Here is a 24,670-nt window from a genome sequence, read left to right as displayed (position 1 = left end):
TTTTTTTTTTTTTGATTTTTGACAGATTTTATTCAGGTAACAGTCTGATCACACATGGTTCTCTCAAATCAAATGTAATCAGATGTTAAAGCTTGGTCTTCAAACATTATAGCCAATGATGCCACGCTTGCCTATGATCTCACTGACATAAAACCACATCCACACCTCAGTGGCCACCAAACCATTCAGCACAGCTTCCTTAACAGTGAGCTGTTTGAAGCTACCAGTTTGAGCACTATTGACTATTTTTTTCAGGTTCTGAAAAGCTCTAGGGATCTCAGCAGGGGTTGGAGGAACCAGCTCAACCTTGGCCTAGTACCAAAATGTGGCCAATCGAGGCTTCGAATAAGTCACAGTAGTGTTCATCAGCGCCCGGGCCTTCTCTGCGAGGTTACGGACAAATTGAGCCATGGTGCTAGGATGGAAAAGCTCTTTTCTTTTTTTTTGAGACAGAGTCTTAAGCTGTGGCCTTGGGTAGAGTGCTGTGGTGTCACAGCTCACAACCACCTCAGACTCTTGGGCTTCAGTGGTTCTCAACCTTCCTAATGCCGTGGCCCTTTAATACACTTCCTGTGGGTTGCAACTCATAGGTTGAGAACCACTGGCTTAAGTGATTCTCTTGCCTCAGCCTCCCAAGTAGGGAACTACAGGCACCCACCACAATGCCTGACTATTTTGTTTTTGTTGTTGTAGTTGTCATTGTTGTTTTAGCTGGCCTGGGCTGGGTTCAAACCTGCTAGCCCTGGTGTATGTGGCCGGCACCCTTACCCACTGAGCTACAGGCACCACCCAGTCTTTATGTTCTTAACCACTATATTCAACTGGTTTCATGCTGCCATTCTAATAACTCCCCTCTTGCCCACTTATCAGTAGAGAGAAGAGAGTTCCAGGAAACCCAGGAATAACCACTCCCTCCGAAACTGGCTTTAACTGGGAAAACCAGTCCCACCCTAGCATCCACTGGCCACCTCCATGTTGTTCCTTTTGAGGAAATTTGAGGACATCTGAACTTCTCCTGCCTCAGAATGGAGAACCCTTTTGGCTGTTTAGGTTTGTAAACAGGAGTGTTAAGTTCAGTGGCTCTTCCCAGGTCCACATCCTTGGAGGAGGAGTCTTTAGGATAAAGAACTGAATGGGCCCTCCGTGGCTGGGCAGCAGTGGCAAAGCCAGGGTAGAGAGGAAGGACATCACAATGAAGATTTGTATCTCTTTTTGGAGGGAGGAGAGGCTACAGGGAATACTGCCACTGTGCCCTTTGAAACTTTTCCAAGAACTGCTGGATGGAGCCTGTGGAAATAATTGCAGTGCTTTAGAAATTTTGAAGGCTTCTCAAGGATAACCCAAGGATCATGTAAAACCCTTCTTGGAGGGTCCACCAGGGGGATTGCTTCTTAGACTTCATGGTTTTGGACTAATGATGCTTAATAAAAGAAACAATTTTTCTCTGATGGCTAGGGTGCCCATAGCCTTGAAAAGGGCAGGCCAGGATGGAGGATGTATTAGCCTCTCCCTCCTGTGGGGGCTGGGGGTAGGTGGCAGCTTAGCAGAGCCTGTGGACTGCCTTAGCTCTAGGGCCCTGTGACCCTCAGGAACTCCTAGCTAGCACAGACAAAACCCCATAGCAACAGGGTTCCTTGGGAAGGAATAATTGGAGGGTGGGGGCTCCCACAGTCCAGACCCTGGCCCATCCCACTTAGGGGCAGGAGGAAGCAGCATTGACTGTCACTTGGGGCACTTGCTGGTAGGAAAAGCAGCTGCCCTGGAAGGCCTCCTCCTGGGCTTGCTGGGGTGGGGGTGGGAGAGGAGGTACAGGGGAAAGGAAAGCCTCAGCTAAAAGGGCAGGGCCGTTAGGGTGGGACTCTCTGTGTGGGGTATTTGCTCTAAGCTCCCACAAGACTATGTGTGCTCACCTGGAGTGTGCAGCTCTCAGGAGGGAGAACTGAGGCTCTTCTCTATCCTGACAGCTTCCCAAGGAAGATAACCCAGACTCAAAGTTAGAAATCTGCTCCATAGGAGCCCAGAATTGGGTTAAAGCAGTGGTTCACAACCTTCCTAATGCCGTGGCTCTTTAGTACAGTTCTTGTGGATCACGACCCACAGGTCGAGAACCACTGGGTTAAGGTGTCACCCATAGCCCAGAGTGATACCTTTCAACCAACCAAGTAGTCAGAGCTGCAGGGCTTGGCCTGCTTTTTCTGAGAGGAAAGGCATGTCATCGTTGTTGTTATTAATATTATTTTGGAGGGGATAGAATTGCATCTCTGAAAAGGCTGCTAGGCAGTGGGTTTGAAAGGAGGAGTCCTGGGCAGCTGCCAGAATTGGTTGATCCCTTCAAGACAGATGTAACCCTTAGTGTTCGTGGGGCCAGTAGAAGGGTAAAGAGAGGACTTGTTCTCCTGGAAGGCTACCTCTTAAGCTGGGGATTTTTCTGGCTTTCAAGGGCTTATGTCTTCCCCTCCCATAGGGAGCAGGGAAAGAGCAGGAATTCCTCTTTCCCATCTAGCTGTGCCTCCGGAGGTGTTCCTGGGAGCCTGCTCCCAGTTAAGGAGCAGCCTCTATGTCATAGTAAGTCAGCGTTCCAGAGACATAGATAGAAGAAGTGTGTAGGCAGTGTGGGTGGTGCAGACAGTGGAAGCTGGCTAATTTGCTAACATGAGGGCTTTACCCTCATGATCCACTTGAGGTGAGTGGAACAAGACCAATGGGTGGCAGTCTGCTGCTCCTCAACCCAGCCTGAAGGACTTTTAAACTGAGATTTTCAAAAGATCAAGTCAGAAATGCATATAATTGCAAATTACAACCACACTAAAGGGCATGGAGTAAAAAGTCTCCTTCCCACACCAAATCCCTAATCCTTTCCCCAAGAAGTAGCCACTGTTATCAAACTATATGCATCAGAAATATTAGAGATTTCTCTTGGAAATGTTTTCTTTTTTCCTTTGGGTTAAACTGAAGTGCAACTTTAATGGCTCCTCTTTTTTGACTTCACATTCAATCATGCACAAAGTAGAGAAAATAGTATAATAAACCTCCATGTATCCATCACCTGGCTTCAATAATTACCAACATTTGGCCAATGTTATTTCATCTAACATTATTACTAAAATTTTCTGGAGAGAGAAAACCCCAGGTATCATGATATTTCATCTATAAATATTTCTCTATTCATATCTAAAGGATAAAAAACTCTTTTTAAAACATAATCACCATGTTATTATCACACCTAACAAATAAAACCAAAAGAAATCTTTAATATCATTTAATCCCCAATGATTACCACTGACTGATTTGGAATCCCACTGATTCTACGAACTGCAGGAAACTTGCCTCTGCTCTGGATTTTGAACATGAGCTTCCTACTTAGTCTGAAAAGTACAGAAGGTTGGAAACCTGGGACACAGTAATCCAAAGCCTATCTATCCTCTCCTTGGCTGTTCTTGTTCAGGGTGGAGGCTCTCTATTCAAACATTCTTCCAGAGCAGAACAATCATTCAAGCAACTTCCAATCAATGAGTCTGGAGGAAGCATTCTAGTGGTGGCCCTGTCCCTTGCCTGAGGTGGCATCAATAAAGCTACCTCTGTACCCCATCAGTCAAATGGAACAAATAGCATTAGTCTATCAGAGTTAGGTAAGTATTTAACAGCCAAAGATAGTATTATTTCTGCTGTACTCAGAGATAATATCAAACATGCACCTTCCCTGCAAGGGCCACACTGAGAAGTGTGGCCAAGTTTTCGTGGTGGTTCTGTGGAAAGTGATGGGTTCTGTGGAAAGCTGATTTCTCCACACTGCAAGTGACTATGTAGTGCTGCTCCTCAGGCACTCTTTATTGTTTTTTAGACAGAATTTCTCTTTGTTGCTCTGGCTAGAGTGCAGAGGGGGCCTTATTAGCTCACTGCAACCTTATATTCCTGGGCTCAAATTATCTTCCTGCCTCAGTCTCCTGAGTAACTGGGACTACATTTGTGTGCCACCACACCTGGCTAGGTTTTTTTTCCCCCTTAGAGACAGGTTTTTATTTTGTTTGGGCTGGTCTTGAACTCATCACCTTAAGCGATCCTCTTGCTTTGGTCCTCCAGAGTCCTAGGATTACAGGCGTGAGCAATGGGGCTCAGCTATACACCTAATTCTTTTGACTTCTGAGCTACTCTTTACTCCATCCCCAAACCATAGGCATCTCTCCCTTCCCAAACATACCTTCAATCCACCACCTGTCCCTGTCCATCCTCACACTGCCCCCTAAAGCTTCAGGAGAGGCAGAAAAACATGCTCCACTGCCCTCTTCCACTCCATACCAGCTCAAAGTATGTGACATCCGGGTTCTCAGTCCTCAGTTCCCTCGGCCAGAAAGGCATGGCCAAGCCAATTGGCATGAAATTGGGTGTGGAAAGTTCTAGCCACAAGTACATAGGACATAATATACTGTTTTCCCACCAGTCAGCCAATCTATGCCAGGGCCAGAAAAGCTGTAAGCAGCAGCTTCTTGCCTTCTCAAATTTGGTCTGGGAAGACATATTGGGAAGGAAAGGAAAAGCCTCAGCTTTAGAATCCCCAATGCCAGCAGGTGACCCCAGGCTCTTACTGATGCTGTGCTTTCTCTTGTCCCCTCTACCATCTCCTCCACGGGCATGGGGAAATAGGTCACCAGGTTAGGCACTTGAGCCTTTGTCTAGTTTCCTGGAAGAAATTCACTGGGCTTTTCTAAGTTTCAGAGTTCAGTCTATACAAGTGGGAGCAAAGAGAATCCACTTGCTCTGACCTTCAGGAATCTGGTACTATGGGGGACACAGAGCAGAGAGGGGGTAATATCCAAGTGTTCTGGAGTTATTTGCAAGAAAGCTGTACAACTAAACCAAGCTATGACCAAGGGGGCCCATATTCTCTGAGATACCAACAGAATTGCATGAAGCAAACTGTTTATGAGTTTCACACAATTCTGCATTGTTCCCATAGGCGTCCAGTGCGGACAGCAGGCTGTCACCAAGAAGGCTGGCAGTGCCCTCTTGAGGAATCCCTGGGCACTGCTGGGAGTCCAGCTGCGCATTTTTCTAAAGGTACTCTGTAGAAGCAATGGAAGCAGAATCACAGAAATAGGTTAGGGTAGGTGGATAAAAATGGCCTCTGGGGGACCTGAAAAGAAAGAAAGAAACCCTACAAGGGCTGTAGGAAAGGCCCAGTAAAGAGGGTACTCAGAAGGTGCTGAAGATGTACAGAGCAACTGGAACCCACTAGATCCTAGGGAGTTGGGTCATTTAAATCAGCCCCTGTCCTGGCCCTGGGCATAAGAACAAGGCAGAGAGAGGAAGATCTGTTCCATCAAGGAACATGGAGAGAAAAAGCAAACAGCAGAGAAACAGACACACAGAAAGAAACAAAGATGTGTAACAGACACAGAAAGACTGAGACTTGGGGAGAAAACTAAACAACAGGGATGGAGGAAAAGAGGAGAGAGATGTGTGTGAGGGGAATGTGGTTGATAAATTGGAATATATGAGTTTATTGGGAACACATATTTTCTTCTGAGCAGCTTATCTATCCTCAGAATTGTTATAGAGACTCCGGGGAAGATTTGTGAGAAGGCTCAGTGTGAGTGATTTCCCCTATGTTCAGAACTATCTCATCTATTCGAGTTGAGAAGGATCATCTCTCTCGTCCTCTAAATCAGAACCCCCAATGTTTGGGCTCAGTTCCTTCTGCCATCTGATGAGCTGAGAGCACATGTTTGACAACTTCTTGCTTTAGGCCCTCCCCCTCCTCCAGGGCTATTCCAATGACCACCCAGAAGTTTAGTACTGGCACAACCCTACAACCGAGCTTCTGCAGCAGGCAGAGTCTATGGGTGGAGAGCAGGGGTGGGGAAGGCAGGGGCCCTAGGGCACTTTTCCATCTACTCATATGGCCTCAGTCTGGTCTGCTCTGGAAATCTATTACTACACCGTTCTGCAAGGGGCAGGGTTTCCAGGGATCCTTTCTCCTTGGAGTTGGTATAAGAGCAACGGATCTAAAGTTTCAAGACTCTGAGCAACTCTCACACACTGCAGGATTCAGCTGCCCTGTGTACACCCAGGGTCATCTGCAGAAGACTCATTTCCTAATAGAGGAGCCTAAGCTGGAAACGCGTCCAAGGTCACAGCCCAGAGAGAAAACTGTAAGGCAACATCTTGCCTCTTTCCCCCCATAGGGAGGTTCTAGGTTTTGCTTGATATCTGCCTCCTCTCTTCTCTTCCTCCAAGGCAAAGATATAGGAAAAGTTCCCCAAGGCCATACCTTCCTTCTCTGGAGTCTTCCAACAGATATCCCCTCCCTCCATGTATATGCCAACCAGTTTCCTTTAAGGCCATCCATGGGAGGACCCTGGCCTCTAGGTCAAGAGAGCTGTGCCTCACTGAGGAGTCTGAAGGGAGAGAAGACACTGACAAGGAGCCCAGATCGACACCACTTGTGTTCTAGAAAACCTTCCCAGGCTGATCTCACCTGGAACTGGGCACTCAAATATCTTCACAGTCTTTAGAAATAATGTATTGGCAAGGCAGGTTACATATAGTATTTCCCTACTTCTTGCTGCGGCTGTTTTTTCTTGGTTTTTCTTTTTCTGAAGCAAAGACTATATTTTACTTCTCCTTCTCTCCACCCTCACTGCAACCTGCTGCTTCACCCCAACCCACTCCCTATCTGGCCTTAGCTCCCTGGTGAAGACATTACATACTCAGGATGGAATTTTGACTGAATCTCAGGTCATGTTTCAATGTCGATCATCCTCCTTAAATATCCCTCACATACTCAATTATGGCCTTTTTGTTAGCCTAGACTGTGAACTTGCGCAGGACTCGCCTTGCTTTGGGTCTCTGTTATCCTAGCTGTACAATTATTACAATTCTAGCTTCCCCCAGTTTAGTCACAATCTGTTCATAGAATCAACAGCTTGCATTTTGTCCTCATTCAGTTGAAACTGAAAAGGATTTGGAAGAAATTCCTTTAAGAGAGAAATTTTTCTTCTCTATTGTGTTTGTAGAGCTGGGTGGGGGGAGGAGTGCTTATTTGCCAAGGAGTAGGGGGAGAGGAAAGGTGGACAGGGCCAAGGGCAGCTAGGTGTGAAGGATGGGGCTGGGGCAGATTTGGAAGGACTCTGGAAGACAATACCCAGGATTTTGACCCTGACATCCTGTCAGAGCTACCACTTCCATGGATTCTTATGCTTGTGCTGCTACATAAATACCAAATAGACCCAAGAAACAGCTGGAGGCTTCCAAGACCTCTTCATTTTATTTCCACCCCCAATCCACTTTTCCACATGTCTCGAAGCAAAGTGAAATTCCAGGCAAGCCTTAGGGAAAAAAGAAAGAAAATGAAACAATTGGCAGTGAAAGGCAGAAAGAGAAGATGGAGCCCCTAGAGAAGGGAGTATCCCTGAGGAGGTGGGGACAAGGGGAGGAGAAGGGGAGGAGGAGAGGAGGAGGAAAGCAGGCCTGTCCCTTTAAGGGGGTTGGTTGTCAATCAGAAAGCCCTTTTCAGTGCAGGAGAAGAGGACAAAGATACTCAGAGAGAAAAAGTAAAGGACCGAAGAAGGAGACTGGAGAGACCAGGATCCTTCTAGCTGAACAAAGTCAGCCGCAAAGCAGACTAGCCAGACGGCTACTATTGGAGTCAGAGTCCCAAAGACATGGGTGAGTTTCAAAAACTTTAGCATTGAAGATTCAAGCAGGCACAGGAATTCATCAGTCAGTTTCCAACTTTGGGAGGTTCGGGGTTTCCAATGGTTTAAACGAGTTGTGTTTTGGCATTTGTTTTCTTTTTTAATTTCTTAGTGTTCAAATAGATTAACTCCTTCTCTGCTGTACTGAGCATGATGCTTTATTGCCAGAGAATTCCAGCAGCATGTGGAGAGCCCCACAGATCCTTGGAGAGAGTGCCTGGCAGGATGGATGTGGTCATGTGTCCTCCTACCCCCTTACTTCCCTCTGCCTTCTCTTTTCCCTTGGTTCCAAGACCCTGGTAATGGCCATGTTAGCTGGAACCCCTGGTTCTGCTGGAGGCAAATGAGTGTTGACTATCCGTCAGGTGTACAAAATAACTGCTTGCTTTATACAAACTTTGGACCCTGTTTGACATTAGTAAGAAGTTGGGGAATCAGGCAAGCTGGACTCAGGATTGACCATTACTAAGGAGCCATTCTAAGGTTCAGGAAATGAAAGTAAAGTCCTCAGTGTTTTTACCATGGGAGACAGATACGATTAGGGATGTGTGGCTTGGTGCCTGTGGCTCAACCGGCTAAGGCACCAGCCACATACACCTGAGCTGGTGGGTTTGAATCCAGCCTGGACCCGCCAAACAACAATGACGGCTGCAACCAAAAAATAGCCGGGCGTTGTAGTGGGCACCTGTAGTCCCAGCTACTTGGGAGGCTGAGGAAGGAGAATCGCTTGAGTCCAGGAGTTGCAGGTTGCTGTGAGCTGTGATGCTACGGCACTCTACCCAAGGCGACAGCTTGAGGCTCTGTCTCAAAAAAAAAAAAAATAGGAGTAGGGATGTCCATGTGTATGTGTGTGTGTGCACGCACACAAACACACACATACAGACAGCCATTTCTAGCAATATCACAGACTTAGCTTCCTGAGGGCATGGCTTGGACTCTGAATCTCTGCTATGATAAGAAAGCTGCTGGGACCTTAGGGTACTTGCTGAGTTATTTGAGTGCTGAGGACTGCTCTAGGTTCCTTGAATAAAGAGAGAAGCTATGAGGTTCTAGTATCCAGGTCTTCTCAAGTGAGGTGTGCAGAGCACAAGTGTCTTTGTCCACACAGGATGCCCCTCACAGGTCATATAGGCATTGCTCAAACTTGGCAAAACAGGAGTAGCAGTTTGAGTGCATCCTAAATGACATGAGGCTTGATTGCCCTGTGCATTCCTCATCAAGGTTAGTACCAAGTAGATTCCAACAATATCATGGCGATAGATTTTCAATAATATTGAACTAGTTCAACCTTTAGGTTGTTTCATGATGCAACACTAAGCTCTTTGAAGCATACAAAAGCACTGGACTAGGAGTCAGAATAATCACATTCAAATCCCAGATCTGCTGCTTATGAACTACATGACCTCGGGCAGGTCATTGTGATTCACCATTTCATCTGGAAAGTGGGGATAGCAATGGTTGTAAGAATCGAGGGATTATGATGTGGAAGTTCTTTTAAAATGGGCAAGATCTATAAAAATTTCAAATCATAATAATGCTTATTGTTATATGATGATGCGTGTACAGTCTGACTCTTACTTTTTCCAGTGTGGTTGTGTTTTTTTGTATGTTTGGATAAGAATCATTTGACTAAGTAAGTGTAGTCAGGTGAGAGGTGAATGTTAGAGTAATTGAACTCTTTCCCTGGGTAATATCAGGAATCCTATCTAATGTTACCTGATCAAGTAGGTTGTGCATTAGAAACAGAAAGGGAATAAAGAGGATGTTGAATATTACTTCCTCAGGGGTTGAAATCCTTGAAGAAAGGCAGGAACAAATAAAATGACCACAGGAACAGTTTTCTGTTATGGAGGCTAAATGGTTTTCTCCAAAGGAAGAATGGCACAAGTAAAGGCAGTATAGAGGATTGGGTCCCAACACTTGGCACTGGGCCATACTTGGGCCAGGTACACATGATGGAGTAGCCACTGAGTTTTCAGTAATTCAAAAACACGGTATTTCAAATACTTTAAATCATAGACCATCTCTAACACAATACTGACACTACTTCTGATGTGGAGTGCATTACCCTTTAATGATAGCAGTAGACAAATTATGTCATGGAATTTGGGATTGGAAGGAACTTTAGACATTGAGCCAATCTTCACTGGAGGATTCATTTCTACAACAACCATTTAAATGTTCATACAGCCTCTGCTTAATCAGCTTCAGAAACAAGAAGCTTACTCCCTCAACCATATAGAATTCCTTAGGTTAGGAAGCAAAGAGGAACACTGAATTCAGTAACATCTACACAAAAGGTTTATGGGGAAAATGATAGCTCATTAAACACTGTCTTAGTTTGGAAGGGGGATGTTCCAAATGAATCTTTGGGATAACGATGGAACCAGGATGAAGCCAAAGAGCAATAGCTGATTATTCTCAGTATAATGGCTTCAGTAACACAATGCCATCACTGAACATCAAAACATTGGCTTCTGCAAGCCTGTTGTCGTTTGAGAACAGTGGCTGTTACCCTGGTAACTGGATTGTGATGCTTCCCTACAAAAGTGGGGAAGCTGAGCAGTGTAGTTTTGGCTGGCTCAGAGTAAGTGGGTGTAGCCTAGGCAAAATGTGTGGCAGCAGAGCAGGGATCCAGTTTTACAAAATGCCTGAAGACCAACTAAATTCCATCAGGATGGCAAGAATGCCCCAAGAATGCCAGTAGCTAAAAAGAAACCAGATCCAAACTAGCACATTCACTTACTCTTCCTACAGACATTGACTAAAATTATCAAGGACAGTCTTTCTCATCCCACTGCTCACCTTGGCCTCTACAGAGCTCGTAGAGAACCAGGTAGATTGAAAGGTCTGTCCTGCCTTGGGTAATTTTGTCCTGGCTCTGAGCTAGGGAACCCAGACTTGTACTCAACAGCCTGACATCTAGAACTACTTTCTCAGAGCTGTCTGAGTAGTAAAACCTCAACCCTGGGAGGTGGCTGGGAGAGGAAATATAGTTTCTAAACCCATTAAGGTGATCCCTTGTCAGTGGCATCTTTTTCCTTCATTACTTTTTCATGCATCATTTTGAAGCCTTAAAAACCATCTTCCAGGTATAGTTCTTTGTCTTGAAAGAAAGAAATGATAGAAATGCCCTCCCTGCCCTTAGCACTTCAGGTCTAGAAAAGATCAAGTGAGGGCAGTGACATGATCAGGAAGGGTCAAAGCAGCCATGGTAGGTGGGCAGAGCGGCTTTCTTTCCCTTTCTTTCCTGCTCTCAGGCCCTACTCAGTGCCAAATTTACACCAGAAGCTCAGGAAGACCTGATTGATTAATCCCTCTTGGCTATTACAAAATCGTCTCATGGGTTATCTCTCAGCTCTGTACTGGCCTCTGAGATGTCTGCCAGGCAGGGCTCTGTAAAAGAGTCAGTGAAATCCTAAGGAAGACAATAGGGTTCCTCAGATCAGCTTCAACCTACAACCAAGGAGAGAGGAGAAATTGGTGGGAGACTGACCTTAGGATAAAGGGATGGTTACTGTTGTCTCTAGTGCCGGTTGCTTCTCTTTCATTTTCCCATAAATGAGCAAGATGGAGACAATGTCCCAGCCTCTGAATGTTTTGCACATAGATTCGCATGTGTGTGTCTCTCTCTCTCTCTTTCTGTAGTCACATATATATATGTTTGTCTGAAGAGGAGTGGGAAGGTAGGGAACAAGGTGGTCCAGATGCTGATGCCATGGTAATAATAATACATGCCTGAAGAGAAGGCTTAGATTCCTTTTTATTTAACCTTGTGACTATCCAGCAGGAGTGGATTCCTAGGCCCTGGAGGCTGCAGGGCCCCTTTCCAGCACTTGAATGTGGCACTTGCTGATATCATGGGTGAAAGATAAGATTATAGGCAGGGTATTGTCTGACTAGGATAAGGACAGAAGCAAAAGTCTTTGTCTTTGGCACCTCCAGATGTTTTACTCCTAGAACCCACCCACTGATCCTCATCTATCCCTAGTACCAGTCACGGCTGTTCTAGCCTCTTGGTCTTGTCAACCGCTACAGGGCCCTGATCAAGGAGCCCTCTGTTTGTGGGGTGAGGTTACGGGGTGGGTTCTGGGAGGAGGGTAAGAGAGTAGTGCAGATTAGAGACTTAGGGAGATGGGGCCAGTTTCTCACTCAATGAGCCTTCCTGTTGTTTAGCTCTATTGTATAGGGTTCTTCTATCTCTTCCTTTGTCAGCTGGATTCAAGGGACAGGCTGGGAATTATGCAGGGTACAATTGGTCTCTTTCTACCATTCCTTTCCATGAAAACCCTTTCTTTCCTTCCTTTGATCAGTTCCCAGATTCATACTGAATTTCCATCATGGAGCTGGTCCTTGAGGCGTGCCCAGGGCATGGGAAAGGAGGGACGGCTTGGGAGCTCTTGGTGTGTGGTTAAAGAGACAGCATCAGGATCAAACTGGTTCCTTGATGGATCTGGATATGTATGAGACAGGACATCGGACCTGTTAAGGTCTGTCAGGCCCCTGTGATGAGAATTGGTGAGAAGGGCTTGATGTTCTATTACATATTGATTTGAATAGTTTTGGGAGTTGGCAGATAGATGTAAGCAACCATGAACTGATCTTTTGCCTTTGCTTTTAATTTGTCCACAAAACTTGGTCATACCCATTTTAACACTTGATTATAGGTAGCTTTGGTTTTTGATTCACAGACATAAGTTTGTTATCCCCAACAAGATTGCAAATTCTCTGAAGAAAGGGATGTTTCTCCTAGTGTCTATCTCACTGCTAATGTGCTTAGTGCTTATGTTGAAGTCACATAAACAGAAGTGAAAGGAAAACACTGGAGAGGGTCATTATTTTTCTCCGTGACCGCTCATCAGAGTCAGACAGCTTTATCCTAATAGGATGCACTGAGTAATATCATTACTATATAGTTCTTTTATGCCAACTCTTCCATGGTACAGCATGGAGATGTGAGAATGTCTCTTAAAGAGAGCCAAGGAACTTCTCCAGAATCCCTCCCAGCCTTCTCGAATCAAATTCACATTATTTTGAACATGAGGAGTTCAGAAATGGAGAGCCTACTGTTTCAGGCCATTGTTCACACATACCCAAGTTCATTTCTTGGGCTGTGAAAAATCAAGGAGAACCCAATGGACCTTTTCCAGACTGCTTTGATTGTTACCTACTTTGATGAAAAGACAGTTTCTTGCATATTCTGAGTTTTTCTCAGTTTGAATCAAAATTGATTTTTGCTTGGACAGACTAGCCAAAATTATTCACTTCTGCTGAACTTAAATGCCCTCAGAGCAAACATTTCATCTCAATTGTGAAGAGATGGACATCTGATGCTTATTCTGATGTCATTGAACTGTATGTATCTCCATAGTGATAAATTTATCCAAGGCCAGTTATTTTAGACTACACATTAGAGACTTATTAAAGCCAATTCCTTTGCTTTGAGCAGTAGTGGGGCAACAAAGGGGATGCTAAGTTATCTGAATGCTAGGAAAATAGAGGAAAAATGGATGAAGAAAGACTATCATCTGTTGATTCAGAGCTTCTCTCAAGGCTTATCCCTTAATCACCCAATAAGAACATGACCCATGGTACTCTCAGGTTCTTTGGGTGATGAATGAAGGATCACATCCACTCAAAAGTTATTTTCGCTGTCATTTTCACAGCCCTGGACGGGGCATCAGTTAAAGTGTAGAGTGGAATTTTTTGTTTGGTTAGCAAGAGTTTAAGTTCTTCCATCACCGATCACACCTGCACAACCACTTAGCCCTTCTCAGATGAAAAAGCTGGGGTAAGTGAGTAGGCCCAGGACTAGGGTACATTGCTCTTCTTACTCTGAGCTGAAGAAACAGTCCTATCATTGTTCCCAGGGTCTGACCCCCTACCCACCCCCAGGACTGCAAGCCCCTGCAGAATACCAATGAGGCTCCTGAAATCTCAGGGAAGAAAAAGGCTTCTTTGTCTGGGGGAGCCATGGAGGGCTCTGTCCAAGCCTTGACCCTGTGCTGGGAAGAGAGGCAACAGTAGGGTCACTGACCTTTCTCCCCCCACCCAGCCATCAGAGACCTTCTTTACTAGAAGAGTCTAAGAGTTTGGGGGTAGAGAGGAGTTGGTTAGGCAGAGAAGGAAAATGGCAGTACTGTTTCCTTCCAACCTATTTTTCTTGACTTACAGGATGAATCTAGTATCTTAACCTGTTGAAAAAGAGGAAGATCAATTTCTGGAATGTTTCTTGACAACAAAGATCTATTTCATCACTTGTATTTTTCTCTCTGGTATACACGTGTGTATGTATACAGTCTCACACATGCATGCTCACACACACACATACCTCCCATGGGTCAGTGCTGATGAGGCACTCTTCCCAACAACTCTTGCAAAATTCACCTTAAGTAAACTCAGCCTCCACTTGCAGCAGGACAGCTACAAATTGACTGCTTCTTATAGAGGCCACGTTTTCTGGCAGCAATGCTTCATTTTTGGAAAAGCAAAGGAACTCAGTTCTGCTGCAAAAGTTACCTACTTACTGTATTTGGCTTGGACTTCTGAGCCTCATCTCTTGGTGTGACATACAAGGATCTCTGAAGAAGAGGCTCTTTTTTTTTTTTTTGAGACAGAGCTTCAAGCTGTCCCCCTGGGTAGAGTGTTGTGGCATCACAACTCACTGCAACCTCCAACTCCTGGGCTCAAGCAATTCTCCTGCCTCTGCCTCCCAAGTAGCTGGGACTACAGGCGCCCACCACAATGCCCGGCTATTTTTTGGTTGCAGCTGTCATTGTTGTTTGGCAGGCCCAGGCTGGATTCGAATCCGCCAGCTCAGGTGTATGTGGCTGGTGCTTTAGCCATTTGAACCACAGGTGCAAAGCCAGAAGAGGCTTTTTGAAGGCCTGGAAAGTGCTGTCATTTCAGGAGATAATGCATAATAGGACTTACTCCTTTTGTATGTCTGACAACAGAGACAAATGCCTCTACCTCAGCTTTCTCATGATAGAGATACAATTTGGTTTTTCAAAATCTATTCACACTGATGCAATTCAGCCATGCAAATCACCAGGTGTTTAAGTACTCAGGGATAAAAAGAAACTATGCCAGTATTAAGAGGGCCAGACGAAAATTCCCTTTCCTCTGGTGCCCTGATAATAGATAAGTAAGCTTGGCTTAGAGAAATGCTTGAATATAAAACTCCAAACCTAAGGTATCAATACAATTTATTTTCATTGTACATGATTATTAAAAAATAGCAGCTTCCCAGCAACATTTGCTGATTACTTGTGTGTGTGTATACTATATGAATAGATATTAAAATCAGTGTATGTGTATAGTATGTGTGTATGTGTGCATATATATACTCATAGATGTGAATTAAGGATTTTTGTCTGAAGAACTTAAAGGTTTCATTTCTTCCGCCTTGTAAGGGATCTGGCCAAGAGGACAGAGGGAGCTATTATTTTCCCCATCTAGTTGGTCATTCTCTTGGCATTTGCTGAGTTTCACTCCATATGGCACCTTAGAGCATGGGACTAGTACTTGGGACACAGCTATTTTCAGAGCCTGTGACTTACTTTGTGCCTTTCCTGTTTCTCAGCAACACTGGCATGTGACCTGGGATACCAGATCGGAGGATCTTGGGGACTCTTAGTACTTTAAGACACCTGTGTCCCCAGGCCTTCATGTGTTTTCCTAGTGCCAGAAAGATGTTTCATGCTTTGCTGAGTTTGTATAAAGTCTGTCTGCAGTTGTATTGACAGAATCTTAGTGTAGGACTGAGGGTGAGGAGACTGGCCAAGCTACAGAATAGGGGGACAAAACAGCCATGCAAAGTGTCCAAAAATCATTAAGGCTGCACTTTTATTATTATGAGTAATAGTAATCCTTCTATTATCATTTCTTGTCCTATACCAGTCCCCTCCTTCTCTTTGGACTGGTCCCCATATATCTAGACTAATAAGAATTGCACATGTCTCTGCTACAAATATGCACAATGTTCAGGAATATTCAGGAGCTTGCAATTTCCAAAGTTTTCTCCACCTGGAATGCTCTTCAGGCTCAAATTCTGTTGGACAATACCAACATCTCTGGCCTGTACTCATCTCTTCCTGAAACTCCAAGTGCATTTACCCTCTGTAACTACTTACTCAGCTGCCTGGAATTGTCAGTTGAAAATACTAGGTCTGCCTAGTTCTTCAAGTCAATTGAAAATATTAGTTTGCCTAATTCTTCCTTGCCAAACGAAGGACTCCCAAATGGGAGAGTCTATGTCTTTTCAGTGTTTACATCCCATACAACACCCAGCATAATACTGGGAACATAATAAGTATTTATTTATTCCACACATAGTTGATGAACAATTAAAACAAGCATGCAAACAAATAGACTGGAATAATAAGAAAGGAGGGACAGATTTAATAATCTCTCCGGCTGGCTATCTGAATTGCTCATGTTCTAAAAAAACCACTATAAATTTTGGGAATTAAAGGTAAAGATTTATTTTGAAAAATGGAACAAAGTAAGGATTCTGGGTTGATCATACATTTCAAAAGCTGAAACCTCCAGCCTCTCCTGTTTTTGGACTTTGGGTTGCCCACCCTCTCTGTGCCTGTGGGCACGGAGGCTGGCTCGTCTGGCAGAGGGGTGTGAGTGGTGTGAGCTTCCTAGTGTATGTGCCTGACTATTTTCCGTCCTTCTTCTCCAGGCTTGTTAGAGTGCTGTGCAAGATGTCTGGTAGGGGCCCCCTTTGCTTCCCTGGTGGCCACCGGATTGTGTTTCTTTGGGGTGGCACTGTTCTGTGGCTGTGGACATGAAGCCCTCACTGGCACAGAAAAGCTAATTGAGACATATTTCTCCAAAAACTACCAGGACTATGAATATCTCATCAATGTGTAAGTACCTACCTTCTCCCACCCAGACCTCTTTTCCCTCTCTCCATCCTGGAGATACAGAACTCATCAGAACCTTAGTGACTAGCAAGGCACTGGGGCAGAGCAAAACAGGAATCCTGAGTCTTTCCTCTGAGTTAAGATTCCACCTCCACCACATCTGAAGCCCTAAATCAGAGGAAAGTGTCAGAATCAGAAAGGGGAGGCCTGTCTGCCTGCCAGCTCCCTCCCACCCTCTCCTTGTTTCCTGACACATGTTCTGACTTCTGCTAGGTGTGGTTAATATTGCCTGAATTGGGGCCTCCCCAAGGGTAGGTACAGAGAACCCAGGAGGAGGCACAAGGACTGGGCAGAGTGGGATCATTGCTGCTGGTTTGACACGCTCCTAGAGTCTGCTCAGGTTTATTATTAAACATCTCCTGTTCCTAGAACAAATTAGGCTCTCATTCCTTTACCTCTCTTCCTTGTTGTCTAGCTCCCTTCTGTGTGGTAGCATCCCTGAAGGCTCAGGCAAGGAGAGTAGGGCACTGGTTCTGCAGATGGCAGGGTAAGCAGGAGGTAGGGGAGAAGCATATGTGGCTGCCACCCACTCCCTGTCTTTAATCAAAAGAAGGTGAAAACATGCAGGATGAGCCTAGTGATTCCTCTAAAGCAGTGGTCCCCAACCTTTTTGGCCCCACAGATGAGTTTCCTGGAAGGCAATTTTTGCACAGAAGGGTGGTGGTGGTGAATCTGAAAGGAGGCGAAGCTCAGCTTGCTCATCTCCTGCTGGGCAGCCTGCTTCCTATCAGGCCTTGGACCAGTACTGGTCCCAGGTCCAGGGATTGAGGACTGCAACTCTAAAGAATCCCTAGTCCTGTTAGAGTGACTGCTCTTCCGTGTACCTCACTTATGCAGGAAAGGAGCTGGGTCCTCAATTAATATGATTCTGTGGTCTCTTGTTTGTTAATGCAGGATCCATGCCTTCCAGTATGTCATCTATGGAACTGCCTCTTTCTTCTTCCTTTATGGGGCCCTCCTGCTGGCTGAGGGCTTCTACACCACCGGCGCAGTCAGGCAGATCTTTGGCGACTACAAGACCACCATCTGCGGCAAGGGCCTGAGCGCAACGGTAACAGGGGGCCAGAAGGGGAGGGGTTCCAGAGGCCAACATCAAGCTCATTCTTTGGAGCGGGTGTGTCATTGTTTGGGAAAATGGCTAGGACATCCCGACAAGGTGATCATCCTCAGGATTTTGTGGCAATAACAAGGGGTGGGGGACAATGGGGCGTGAGTCTGTAGCCTCATCCCCACCCAAGGCTGGGTCTTCTCTTGGGACCTGGCTTTTGAGTGAGGAAGCGATGGCTACAGCCGAAGGAGAAGGTCAGGAAGAACGTGGTGCCCAGCCGACTTGGAACTACCTTTCACAGTTTCCCTAGAAAATTTCATCTTAAAATGAAAAACGAGGTGGTGCCTGTTACTCAGTAGATAGGGCGCCAGCCACATACACCGAGGCCGGTCTGAACCTGGCTGGGATCAGCTAAAACAACGACAACTGCAAAAACAAACAAACAAACAAACAAACAAAACCGGGCGTTGTGGCGAGCGCCTGTAGTCCCAGCTACTTGGGAGGTTGAGGCAAGAGACTCGCTTAAGCCCAAGAGTTTGAGGTTGCTGTGAGCTGTGAGGCCAAGGCACTCTACCCAGAGCGATAGCTTGAAACTCTGTCTCAAAAAAAAAAAAAAAAATCCTGAAAAATGTGATTTTTGTGGAATTCTTTTTACAATCAGACCATTTCTAAGCCATCTGTTGGTGCCCCTTTACTCCCTTCCTAGCAGGACCACAAAGTGAATTCACAGAATGGATCTGACTGCCCAAGACTAAAATGCTGCTCATATGATTGAGACTTAGGCACCTGATCTGAGAGGGAGGGTGGCTCTTAGAAATTAATAATTGGGTAATTAATTAATAATTACAGGCATGGTGGCTCACGCCTGTAATCCTAGCACTCTGGGAGGTGGAGGTAGGTGCATTGCTGGAGCTCACAAGTTCGAGACTGGCCTGAGCAAAAGCAAGACCCCCATCTCTACTAAAAATAGAAAAAGTGAGGCAAGAGGATTTCTTGAGCCCAAGTTGGAGGTTTCTGTGATCTATGATGCCATGGCACTCAATCCAGGGTGACAGCTTGAGATTCTGTCTATAAAAAAAAAAAAGGAAATTAAATAATTGACTCCAAGGTGAAATGTATAATATTCTGGGATCTACACTGTTAGAGGTCCCAGAGCAAATTAGAGTAGATCTGAATATTTTGTGTTTTATCTTTTTCTGAGGGTTATCCATGCTTCTAATAAGGCACACATTGCTTTTTAGTCCCTGGAGTTAAAGATCCTTTGGGGACACAACATGTGTGGGTTGTGGTGATATCTTTTGTCGCCAGCAGTTAGCTTAGAAAGGTTTTTATATCTGAAATTTGAATCTCCTATTGGCTTTGTTCAATGACTGGGGAACAAAAATGCAATACAAAAATGTTCCTGTGACAAGGAACATTTTCTAAGCTCAGCCTAAGGCACAGAATGGCACTACTTTCTTTCAAGATCTATTTTGATATCCTTACACCTTATCTGCCCCCGAATCTCCTGAAGCCTCTCTAACCCAGGGATCCTCCTCACTCCCACTCCCACCCATCCCCCCACCCTCTGTCACACTTGGGGCCATTTCTTTAGTAGATACTGCTAATGATATTTGGCCGAGGTGCCCTGCTCACTAATTTCATTTGTGGGAGAGCCCTGGAATCTGGTTTCATTTTCTGGCACTTGCCATTCCAGGACCTCCCAGTTTGTGTTTCAATATCTGTAGGCTAACGCTGATCTCTAACCAACTTATGTCAATCGTTTTAGTTTGTGGGCATCACCTATGCCCTGACTGTTGTGTGGCTCCTGGTGTTTGCCTGCTCTGCTGTGCCTGTGTACATTTACTTCAACACCTGGACCACCTGCCAGTCTATTGCCTTCCCCAGCAAGACCTCTGCAAGTATAGGCAGTCTCTGTGCTGATGCTAGAATGTATGGTGAGTTAGGGCACGGTCGCTTTGGCTTTCCAACCCACTATGGAAGCACTAATGGCTCTTTTATTAGGGTAGGGAGGGTGGTGAAAATGGGAAAAATATAAGATGATGAATGACTTGGTGTTAGTCATCCCAGTCATCGTTAATCCCTCCCCACTGAAACCAGAGAGGCTTCTTCCCTGGGAAGGGGATTTGGAAATGGTGGGAGTTTTCTTGGCTGTTCACAGTGTCTGTTCTAGTTGACAGCTGTTCCCAACCCCAAAGCAGCACATTTCAATAACAAAAACAAGATTTGACAACTGTTCAATACCACTGTTTCCTTTCTGTAAATCTTTAGAAAAGAAGATCCCAATTGTTGGTAGAACCCAACTTTATAGCCAGGATGATTAGAGATGGAAGAAGGGCTCTGGAGAAAAGTCTCTAGGTGGCTACATAACTCCAAGAAGCTTACCTTGGTTGATTTTTGTGTCTTATTTAGGTGTTCTCCCATGGAATGCTTTCCCTGGCAAGGTTTGTGGCTCCAACCTTCTGTCCATCTGCAAAACAGCTGAGGTAAGTGGACTATTTGGATTATTTTACAAGAAAATGGCTAATACCACACAAATTTCTACCTGTGGCACACCAGAGAAGGCAAACACCAGGAGCCACACAACAGTCAGGATATACAATTTTTCCATTTTAAGGACTAATTTATCTTAGGTGGATTTTGAATTAACAGATTGCCTTCTACAAAACATTGGCTGAGTATGCCTAAGCCAATAAGCATAGATAGTAAAATAACTATTTTCCCTAGGGCCGCATAGAAAGACTTTCATTCCAAAACTTTCCCCCTCAATAGGTAGCTTTAGGCAAAGATAGAACCTAATGGCAAAATCCCTCAAAAGAAAGTTTTCACTCTTTTAGTTAAGAACCTTATCAAGAGAATGAGCTGTGCACAGAGACATTATATGATTTAAAAACCACTTTCAGTTTAGAACTTCTTGATCTCTAATGAGAGATATATATTAAGTATATTTGAGAAAGGAGATCTTAAGTATATTTGAGAAAGGAAATCACTGGATTTAGAATGAGGCAAGGGAGTAAAAATAAATTCTGGGGAGGAAAACGGTAAATTATTTCATTGAAAGCAAAGTGTTGACTTTAAATTTTGGGCCCCTGGGCACAACTGGAAGGAACCAGTTGATTATTTGGGAGCACTACACTCTTTTATTAGTTTTTCTGTGTTCTAGGTGCTATGGGGCCAGGTATGATGGTGTACCTTAGGGAAGTGAAAATTTAGTTGGAGATGCAGAATTAATACATAAGAAAGACATCAACACACATGTAGAAAGTTGCATTCATGATTTACAGTGGAGCATATTTTTGCTGTTGAAAGAAACGGTTTTCTCTCTTGCATTTTTTCTGCAGTTCCAAATGACTTTCCACCTGTTTATTGCTGCATTTGTGGGTGCTGCAGCCACACTGGTTTCCCTGGTGAGTTGTCTTTGAATGATCTTAGTAAATAAATGGGCCTGGGATAGCTTGGGTATAGCTATGCTAAAAGTAAGAAAATAGACTCCTTCTAACCTTAAAAAGCTGGAGAGAAGCTCTTGGGAAGAGACAGCAAAGTGCAGAGGCTGTGTGCTTCTACTTTGGGCTGGCAAGGCAGAAAAACTTGAAAAAGTACCTAGGAACAAGAAAAGTGGCATGAGGTAGAGGAGACAGAAGGTTCATAGCCATGAATGATAATAATGAGAATTTGCAGAGCATGTAATATTGCTGAGTACTTTGCAGCCATAAATTATAGTTAGTTCTCAAGACATCCTGGTCATGTCAGTGACAAAACACTGAAACATCACTAAACATGATTTTCTGTTGTCTGGAATTCTACATAATATAAGCATGAATCCATCTTGGATACTCTGTAATAAGTAAGTTCCTCTCATGAAAATACTGGAAGGACAACCTGACGTTATTAGAATTGTTATAATGATCATACAATTCTATGTCCCAGGTCTTGCTGATGGTGTTACAGTGTGGTGTCAGTATAGTGAGCTCACTGTGCCAATTAAAAATCTAAGGCACTCAAGGGTGAAGTGATTTATCTGAAGTCACTGAAAAAGCTGGGAGGATGATGAGCTCGCTGAACTCGTGGCTCTTACTGCTGAGCCTTTCATAGTGTCAAGTAATTACTCAACTTTAAAATAAATTGATGCAAAAAAGATAAAAAAATAAAAAATATAATAAACTGATGCACAAAGCAGGGGAGAGCTCGGCTGCATGGTGTGGCTGTGTGTCTACAGTAAGCACTTTATAACTCCAAGTCTCTTAGACGTGGATGTGGCAGAACCCATGTATTGTTCACTTCCCTGAGGCAAATTCTGCCTTTTGCAGAGCTGGGGTTTTTCCTTTATTTATTTATGATTTTATTTCTACCCTTCCTCATTCCCAAAAGGATTGAAGGAGGGAGCACTTCCTTTCCTGCTCTCACTCATATTCTGTCTTCTGTTCCCTACAGCTCACCTTCATGATTGCTGCCACTTACAACTTTGCCGTCCTTAAACTCATGGGCCGAGGCACCAAGTTCTGATCCCCTATAGAAATCCCCCTTTCTCTAATAGCGAGGCTCTAACCACACGGCCTACAATGCTGCGTCTCCCATCTTAACTCTGCCTTTGCCACTGACTGGCCCTCTTCTTACTTGACGAGTGTAACAAGAAAGGAGAGTCTTGCAGTGATTAAGGTCTCTCCCCTCTTATGTACCTCTTTTAGTCATTTTGCTTCACAGCTGGTTCCTGCTAGAAATGGGAAATGCCTGAGAAGGTGACTCCCCAACTGCAAGTCACAAAGGAATGGAGGCTCTAACTCAATTTTCAAGCATCTCCTGAGGACTAGGAAGTGCTTTCTTCTCACAGGGCACTTCCATTGATGGAAACAGAGTGGAAAGAAAGATGCTCAGGTAGAGAGAAGGAATGCCCTTGGTTCCCTTTCCATCTATAGGGGCCAATTATATCCTCTTTGGTGTACAAAACAGAGAACTCACTCGTATCTTCCTATTACCACTGAAGGTAGAAAAAGAAAAGAATGCCAGTGAAACACTAAGAGCGTTTGCCCAAATATGCCTATTGCAGCTGGGAGAAGGGGGTCAAAGCAAGGATCTTTCGCCATAGAAAGAGAGCACTGACCCACGTGGCAATGCACTATTTAAGCCCTAACTCAGCCAATCTTACTTATAGCATAAGGGAGTGTAGAGTCTGTGTAGACGAAGGGGGCATCTGGCCTTACACCTCATTAGGGAAGAGAAACAGGGTGTTGTCAGCATCTTCTCACTCCCTTCTCCTGGATAACAGCTACCATGACAACCCTGCGGTTTCCAGGGAGCTGAGAATAGAAGGAAATTAGCTTATACAAAAAAAGACTAGCCTAAGGAGCAGCAGTTGCTGGTGGCTAAGGGTGTAACCTGAGATGGCCCTCTGGTAGACATAGGGTAGATAACTCTTTGGATAGCATGTCTTTTTTCTGTTAATTAGTCGTGTACTCTGGCCTCTGTCATTTCTTCACAATGGTGCTCTTTTCATGGGGTATTATGCATTTAGTCATAGTATGTCATTTGAAGATCTTGATTTGTTTCGGAATGATGCACATTTCGCATATTTTGATTTGTTTATCATTTGTTTGGAGTTGTATCAGAAAGGTCTGGAGAATGATTCTTTGTGATTCTTCAGAAAAGGAACATTTCACATTAAGCATCACAAATGATATTAAAAATTAGCTAATTAGATGATCTATTGGGATTTTACAAGTATTATGACCTTTACAGAAACAGAAATGGTGAATTAGAACCTCAATTTGAATAGCACGTTTAATTGTTCTTTCTAGCTGATGGGAGATGATTTTACTTAGCAATGTTGTCTTGGCAAGTTAAGAGTCCGATTTAACATAAAGGTTATTTTCTCCTGATACAGATCATGTAACTGGATGCACCAATCTTCAGCTATTCAGTTAGTAAGCTTCCACAGAAAAGGACAGGAAGAAAGAGATTTCAGTCTTTTTCTGTTTTTGTTACCTTTGGGTTAAAAAAAAAAAGTCCGATTGGTTTTTATTGAAGGATAGATTTTTACTGTAGCTCTTTTGTTCTAAAGAGTTGTGTTGTTCTTTTTCCCTAAAGTGGTTTCAGCAATGTTTAAGGAGATGTAAGATCTTTACAAAAAGGCATTTGATACTTGTTTTCAGACCAATATGCAAAATAAGCTTCCAGGCTGCACAGAGGGAGGAGAGGGAAAATGTTCTGTAAGAAACCAATCAAGATCAAGGAAAGTGAAGTAATCCGTATCTTGTGTTTTGTTTTTGATTTAATAACATAACAAATAACCAGCCCTTCCTGAAAAACCTCACATGCATACATACACACATATACACACACCAAGAGAGTTAATCAACTGAAAGTGTTTCTTCCATTTCTGATATAGAATTTCAATTTTAACACACATAAAGGATAAACTTTTAGAAACTTATCTTACAAAATGTATTTTATAAAATTAAAGAAAATAAAATTAAGGATGTTCTCAATCAAACATTGTGTCCTTTGAGTGAACTGTTCTACCTGACCTCATTATAGAAACTTAATAATCTGACCTTGTCCAAGGAGTTCATTTATTTTTCAGACCATCCAGGTCATTCTCACAACACCTCTCTGAAACAAATAGTGCATAGATAACTTCTAATTTTATATTAGGAGACACTAAAAAATAGAGGCAAAGTCATTACTCAAAGAAACCCAGTAAGTACATGTCTGAGCTTGGACTAGAACTCAGATTTTGAAACCAATGTAGTGCTCATTTTAAGGGTTCTTTTCTCTTTGAAGTTGAGTTTCAGAGTCAAATATGGTTACTTCTTTAATACCACAGTGGTGTCCCAGCCCCTGCTACATTTAGATTGGATTTATTGTTACCACTTCTTAAAATTGTTTGGATAGTGTAATAATGACCTCTTAATGCTTCGTCGAACATGATGAATACTTACTTTTATATAGAAAGTATTATATAAAAAGTTTAATGTTTAAAGGGCGAATAGATATGG

At 43.9% G+C, this 24,670-nt stretch overlaps 1 protein-coding gene and 1 pseudogene across 2 annotated transcripts; one reads left to right on the top strand and one right to left on the bottom strand.

The window, feature by feature from the left end:
* Positions 1 to 25: 25 nt before the first annotated feature.
* Positions 26 to 421, bottom strand: LOC100959621 (annotated as a pseudogene).
* Positions 422 to 7,177: 6,756 nt separating this feature from the next.
* PLP1 (proteolipid protein 1) lies at positions 7,178 to 24,165 on the top strand. Of its 2 annotated transcripts, XM_003802496.2 has the most exons (8): positions 7,178 to 7,319; positions 7,519 to 7,665; positions 16,387 to 16,573; positions 17,525 to 17,786; positions 19,447 to 19,615; positions 20,091 to 20,164; positions 21,020 to 21,085; positions 22,110 to 24,165. In XM_003802496.2, exons 2-8 carry the CDS (start codon positions 7,662 to 7,664, stop codon positions 22,179 to 22,181), a joined length of 834 nt encoding a protein of 277 aa, XP_003802544.1. In that variant the 5' UTR covers positions 7,178 to 7,319; positions 7,519 to 7,661; the 3' UTR covers positions 22,182 to 24,165. The 2 variants fall into 2 exon arrangements, with proteins under 2 accessions (XP_003802544.1, XP_003802545.1); XM_003802497.2 differs by lacking the exon at positions 7,178 to 7,319 and having other exon boundaries at positions 7,459 to 7,665; positions 17,525 to 17,681.
* The last annotated feature ends 505 nt before the right edge of the window (positions 24,166 to 24,670 follow it).

The sequence above is a fragment of the Otolemur garnettii genome, unplaced genomic scaffold (assembly GCF_000181295.1).
Source record: "Otolemur garnettii isolate 467f Iridium unplaced genomic scaffold, OtoGar3 scaffold00248, whole genome shotgun sequence".
Taxonomy (NCBI): Eukaryota; Metazoa; Chordata; class Mammalia; order Primates; family Galagidae; genus Otolemur; species Otolemur garnettii.
The sequence above is the reverse complement of the archived record's forward strand: the minus strand, read 5'-3'. Positions and strand labels throughout refer to the sequence as shown.